Source organism: Notothenia coriiceps, unplaced genomic scaffold, assembly GCF_000735185.1.
Source record: "Notothenia coriiceps isolate Sejong01 unplaced genomic scaffold, NC01 NC01_scaffold00000339, whole genome shotgun sequence".
Lineage (NCBI taxonomy): Eukaryota > Metazoa > Chordata > Actinopteri > Perciformes > Nototheniidae > Notothenia > Notothenia coriiceps.
The window spans coordinates 14,788,462-14,795,183 of record NW_011333040.1 but is presented as its reverse complement, the minus strand read 5'-3'; the positions used below and the strand labels follow the sequence as shown (position 1 = coordinate 14,795,183).

At 40.0% G+C, this 6,722-nt stretch overlaps 1 protein-coding gene across 1 annotated transcript; it reads left to right on the top strand.

Annotated features, from left to right (window-relative positions):
- The first annotated feature begins 3,909 nt into the window (after positions 1-3,909).
- On the top strand, positions 3,910-6,036 carry LOC104946870 (tumor necrosis factor-like). Its single transcript, XM_010772774.1, has 4 exons — positions 3,910-4,075; positions 4,194-4,221; positions 4,624-4,680; positions 5,208-6,036. The coding sequence occupies exons 1-4, from the start codon at positions 3,914-3,916 to the stop codon at positions 5,678-5,680; spliced, it is 720 nt and encodes a 239-aa protein (XP_010771076.1). The 5' UTR covers positions 3,910-3,913; the 3' UTR covers positions 5,681-6,036.
- The last annotated feature ends 686 nt before the right edge of the window (positions 6,037-6,722 follow it).

The window sequence follows — 6,722 nt, the reverse complement described above, 5'->3', positions numbered from 1 at the left end:
CCGCTGGCTGAACGTTGTCAGTTTTAGTCTTACTGGCTTGTCCTTCATCCTCCACCGCATCAACCCCTCTTTTTTCACCTCGTTTATCCACACCATCACAATTACTGGGCTTATTAAAAAAGCTTTGGACGATCAGCTGCCGTGACATTTTCCGATTGCTAAAGCCGGTTCAACAACGAGGTAATCAACGAGGTCAAAAACAAGACTAGACAATAGCTACTTAATAATATACACACACTCGCCACCAACTGGACAGGGATGTGAATGACTAAATAATAGTTACACACTACAGTAGAGTACAGTAGATCGCCCTCAGTCTACCTGGCCACTAAGGATGTATTATAATGTGGGCCGCTGGTGGACATTTTGGCGCTGTTCCGAGTTGTGTTATAATCTGTCGAAGTGACGGACTGCTTTCAGATTTTTCCGTCATTGTTAGAAAAAATCCGTCATTGACGGAAAGTATTCGGTTAACGCGACCTCTGCTTCATAGATATGTTTTTTATACAGTATATCTGAGGCCTATAATATATGCCTGAAGTTAGTATAATAGGAAACCTTTAAAGCTGACATTGCTCCATCCCGTGGACTGGTTCTGAACCTTCGTGTCAGATCGGTCAACAGACTGGTCAGCTGAGAAAATGATGTAATAAACCGTATGTTGTAGCCACACAGCCCCATAAACTCTTGGGCAGAAATAGCAGTGGTCTACTTTACCTGGAGCCCCACTTGCTCTTTTCCCAAGTGGTACCCCAGATACTGTACCTCCCTCTGCCCAATTGCACACTTCTTCAAGTTGGCTGTGAGTCCCACCCTCCTCAGGGACTCGAGCATGGCCCCCACCTTGTCCCCATGTCTCACTGTGGATAATGATGCCATCAAAGTAGGCAGCAGTATTGAGACGCACTGTGAGTTGCTGCAAGATGGATCGGGTTCGAAACGGGTTTAGCTTTTTGCACGTAAAGTATGGGAGTGAGAAAGTACAACGTTTGTTTCTAAAATGTGGTGGAGTAAAATGATATAGTGACAGAAATGTATTGAAATAACCAGTAGCGCTACTGCATTTAAAATGATGGAACGAACACATTTATGCATGTAGTACATTAAGAATGCCCTCATTGATAGTTGATTATAAGAATGTTTCATGATACATTTGACCTACGTTACGACACAACATAAATCGACTAATCTGTCAGGTGTCTTTCTATCACGCGGTGACTTTATCTTTCCATAATCTGAAAAGATATCCCAATTGGGTGCCGTGGGCCAATAATTAAGCTGTGGCCCCCCCATACCCTTGTTGTTGGGTTATTCCTGTCAGTAATAATAACATTGAAAGTAATTGAGACTTTGCAAGAAATACAAGTCACATGATCAAAGAGGTTTTAAACAAACTGCAAAGTCTAGCTTATTTTTAGAAACAAAGGCTAACATTGAAATATAAAATAAACATGTACAATTGTGCCCTATTGATCTCGCTGTAGTTATCAGTTTCCCTATGCAATGTGGTATTATGAGACATTAGTTCTGTCTGTCTGTAGTCAGTTTCAGATATTATTAGAATGACGCAGCTTCGTTTTATCTGGTCTACCATCAGTGCTCTCAATCAGTCTCATACCGTGGTCATGGTCAATATGAAGCTTGTGATACAAGCACATTCTGTACACTCACGAAATACACAAATACTGCGATCTTGCGCAACTTTATCTTCATACACTGTTACGAATGCAATTGAAACACATTTTCTTCTGGCATTATCTTTCCCATGAGTGTTCCTGGCTTGGAAAAAACAGCTTTCAATGAAACATGTGGACAGATAGGCCCAGGGCCAGGGAGCTACTTTCTGCCAACAGATTACCATTGTTGATCCATTTGAAACCAAAAAGAGATACACACTTGATTCGATACCTTTGGGGGTGTATTTGCATGGTTTAAGAAGTCAATCCAACTTCACACTGAGGGGATATTGTGGATGTCTGGGTCTAATAGTTTTGCTCAAGCTAATCCTAACCCTAATCTCTACAGACCCTAACCCTACACTTCCACAATTTCTAACCTGCAGTTATTATCTCAATCTGACCACTCCAGCTGACGTTAGATGGATCTGAGAGTGTTTCTGAGTAACCCCCCTCCCCCTCCCACACACACATACTGCTAATGGACATCGAACAACCACACTCACACTTACTCATCTGCACCACTGCTGCTAGTTGTGGTAAACCTCATGACTTACCCCTATCTCTGTGGGAAAGATGGATGTGTTAGAAATGAATTTCCTCCTTGGATTGGCCTTTATCATATCATATCCTGAGTCGTCTATGTCGAGGAGTGAGGGGGGATTGAGTGTTACTGACTGATCCTTTCAGGTGATCTTAAGTCCTCTGTTAACTTCAAAATAAATGTGCCTATAGCTTTATAAAAGGTATTTTTTTATATAAATATATTCCTTTAATATTAGGGTTAGGATATAATTGTTGACAGTGTGCTGTATTTCTTTTTTTTCACAAGGACCTTACCTCTATCTCTGCGGGGAAAGGGTTCATTTGTTGAAAAAGCAATATTGGTTTAAAGAAATACACACTATATTCTCTCCATTTATATGGAAGGAGAAAGGCTACTAATATTAACCACAAAAAGTTGGCTAATGCCGAAGAGTAAGAGGGGATTTAGGTTAACCTGACCAAATGTATACAAAGCCAGATTCCTCATAGTATGGGTTCAAGGAGCGAAGACTCAAAAAGCAAACTGTGATTGGCTGGATGATAATTACAGATAATAACAAAATCTATTTTTCCAGCATCATCATACTATTGTCCCACAAGGACCTTGATGCCAGTCAGTTCCCTGAATACATGGTACTATAAATAATATTATCTCTTGTTATGGCATAATGGGAAAGTCGTTTTTAAAGTGCTCAGAAAGAATCTGACATTTTAAAGATCTACAACTCCAGTATAGCTACAATGTGAGCATTTAGGGGGGAAAAGATTCTGAAATCACAGTTTTTGTCAGCTATATACAGTTCTTTAATATCAATAAAATGTATCAATGTATCCAAAAGTTGATATGGGAAGGGCAGAGTAATACATGTTCCTTCTTTAACATTGCACTGTATTTGTTTTTTGACGAACCCATGACAATTAAAAGTTACAACCATGTCTATATTTAAACAAAAGGGAAGTGACATAATGCAATTTAGATATTCACAATGACACGTCAGTTAAAGTTGTGTACATCCTGCTATAGTGCAATATCCTTTATTAATATTCCGACCCATTTTTGGCAATTCTGGCACAAACCGCAGATATCTTGATGAATAACAGAATGATGTGTCTTTGGCTCTTTCACCTTGCACCTCAACACCGTTTCCATATACCTGACCCACATAGAGATGACCAGCACACCACAACATGCGTAAACACTCTGCATCAGATGTGGTATGATTGGCGTAAATGTACATTTTAAATGTAACATAGTAATATTTGTAGGTGATTTTCATGTTTTTCTGTAGTTTTTGTAATTGTCTGGCATAACAAGTGTTCTGCCAGACAATTAGTGTACTTCAGAGCATGGCTTAATATGTGTGTATCCCTGTCTGTGTGTGAGTATCTGTTGACACGTGGGTGTGTGTGCACTGAGATGTGAAAGAGGTATCTACAGGTATTAGTGTTTATGTGCTAATGGGATAAAGCAGTCATATTGATGCTTTGTGTGTAGGAGTGTGTTACATCTTCCCTAGCTCTGGGTCTCTCTTCCTCATTCAGAAATCTCCACTCAGTCACAAACTGTGACATCACTGGAGTTTCCCTGTAGCCTTTTAAAAGGAGCCAACGGACCAGAGCAACAGTAGAAAGCAAGAACACTCTCGATAAGGTTTCTAAGAGCTCAGTTTGACTTGAAAAGCTTTACAACAATGGAAGGTGAATGCAAAGTAATGCTGGAAGCAACAGTGGAACCAGGATCCAGGAGCCAATCGGTGAAGCCGTGGTCGAAGCTCACCACGGCCCTGATGGTGTTCACACTCTGCCTCGCTTCTACTGCCGCCGCCGTGCTGCTCTTCAACAGGCAGTCCAAGGTGGGTGCACATGGATTCTATTAACTTCTGATTTAATAAAGTGCTGGATGTCTCTGGCAGAAACTCACCATCACCCAACAGTTCCCTAACAGTCTCTCTATCCTTCCTCTTGAAACAGGGCCCAGGACAAGATGAAAACACTTTTGGTGAGTTCCCTTAATTCTCTCAAAAGTTCAATACTAGAAGATGTCATAGATAGCAGCATACTAGATAGCAAATATATGTTTCTGTTTTTCTAGTAGATTGCTCTGTTATACTATCTAGTACTCACATTTATTCAGCATTTTTTTAATTGTATATTTGTTAGATACTATTGATATATATATTTGTTCATGTTGTTATGCATATATTTAATGTTTATCTTTTAATCTATTCTATATATATTTTATTCCATTATTAACCTCAAAATTGTTAACATAACAACTGAAATAAGCTGCTCTCATAGTTTTTCTTTAGCTGCTGGTTAAACTAAAGGACATTTGAATCTTGTTGAGACCCTTATTCTGAAAGTAAAACGTTTCTAAACCTCTGTGTTTTCCTTTTTCCAGATCTCCGCCATGCATTGAGGCAACTTCCAAACGAGAAAGCGGCCATTCATTTAGTCGGTAAATGTTTTTGAATTTATATGAATCCTTTTCAAAATAATCATCTTTGTGTAGAATGTTTACTTTTGGTTTTCTTAGTCAAGTTGTATCACCATTGGCCTTTGATGCACGAGGGTTAGAATTTGTGGTACTAAAGAAAGTTCTAGGGCATCTGGATCAAACTCTAGAACTTATTCAGAAGGTTCTTGAGAACTTTCAGAAGCTTCTGGGGGATATGGGAAAGTTATTGGGTTTCTTGAAGTTGAATGGCCTTTTTCATGTTATGAAGGTTTTTATGCATGTAAACGGCCTGCAGAGTCAAAACCCCTCAAAGTCTTGTTTTTTCCGGACTGTATGTACTGCAGTAGGACTCACGAGCAAAACAAGGTTTTCATGTGAATTAATATAATTAATCAAAATAAGGCTTATTAAGTATTCTGAGTTTTCTCAAAGACACATTTCCTGTTCCTATTTTTGATCCTGTGTCCTTGTTATAAGATATTTCAAACCTTTGACGTATCCATAACAATCTCTTCATACTTCATTAGGACATCACAACTCTTCCAGGAAGAACTCCATTGAATGGAAGGACGATGGTGACCAGACCCACTCTCAAGGAGGGCTGAAACTCAAAAGAAATGAAATTGTGATTCCTCGACATGGCCTCTACTTCGTATACAGCCAAGCGTCTTTCCACGTCAACTGCCTCAGCAGCGATGCTGAAGAAGGCCTCCCGCAGCCCCTGGTCCACCTGAGTCACATCGTGCAGCGCTGGTCAGACACTTTTGGGAAAGACGACGAGGATTCCTACCAGACCATCCTGCACTCTCTCCGCACCGCCTGCCAAATGAAACCAAGCAGTGATCCAGATGAGGAGGGGCGGTGGTACTCCACTGTGAACGTGGGGGCTGTGTTCAACCTCAGGAAAGGGGACCGACTCAGGACGTTGACGGAAGAGAAGACTTTGCCCGATCTGGAAGATGGAAACGGGGACACTTTCTTCGGAATGTTTCAATTGTGAGGTGTGGCCTGAGGGCACTTAGGGAGCATTGGAATGTATGCTGGAGACTCTGGTCTTGATGGGGCCTCCACTGTGAGGCTGAGCCCACTGCCTCACCCCAATCCAAGTCCACTGTTCAATGTGCAAAGGTCTACACTGCACTAAACAGACTTTTAGAAAATACTTTACTTCCAAACCGTTAGCAAGTCCTTTGTCAGAAAACCGAGCTGTGTTACTGTACCAGTAAACACAATAGCTTTAATGTTGAACCATAGATATCTATGGGGCTGTGTATGTACTATGTACCTGTCTTAATGCCAGTACCTTTTGCTGTACTGCAATGCTCTGTTGCGTATTTATTGTGTCACTAAAAGCTGACAGAAGAAGATTTTAACTGTATTTATTTAACATAACAATATTTATTTATTTATTATTATTATCTTTATTATTCTATTTATGTATTTATTTATTTGTTTATGTGTTCATTTACAACAGTATTCGTGCTGTATGTTATACATTATTTATTGCATTATTTATTGAAACCGATTGGATCCGCTGTTTGTCAATAACATTTATTGGCATTGCATACAGTGCATAGTGCCCGTTGTGCTGTACAAATGTTTTAATAAAAAGTATTTTTGAAATGACACATCTGTCTATGAGTGTTGGGTTTTGCTGTTTAAGAATGTGGAACTGAAAAAAACAGAAGCAAAGTGAGCTGCTAAGTGCACAGTCAGGAGGAAGTAGCAGCAGCAGGGTTGACGGGGTTAAAGAACCACAATACACTTTGATCTGTCCAGGCTGTAACTTGTGTCCCTAAAAACAAACATCAGTTTGATTATGAACATTTGAAACAAGTCTACAGGGGGTAAGTGTTTAAAGCCATAGGGTTATGTCTACAGGGGGTAAGTGTTTAAAGCCATAGGGTTATGTCTACAGGGGGTACGTGTTTGAAGCCACTGTTATCATATCATGAAACTGAAAGTTCAAACAAATATAAACTTCATGGAGTACTCAGCCTCCCACTTCCCTACCTTGCACAGATTTAACAGGTCACAAGCTT

Coding starts and splice junctions, on each gene's coding strand:
- LOC104946870 (XM_010772774.1), top strand. CDS start 3,914: ATGGAAGGTGAATGCAAAGTAATGCTGGAAGCAACAGTGGAACCAGGA. Junction 4,076..4,193: donor TCTTCAACAGGCAGTCCAAG/GTGGGTGCACAT, acceptor CTCTTGAAACAG/GGCCCAGGACAAGATGAAAA. Junction 4,681..5,207: donor AGCGGCCATTCATTTAGTCG/GTAAATGTTTTT, acceptor ATACTTCATTAG/GACATCACAACTCTTCCAGG.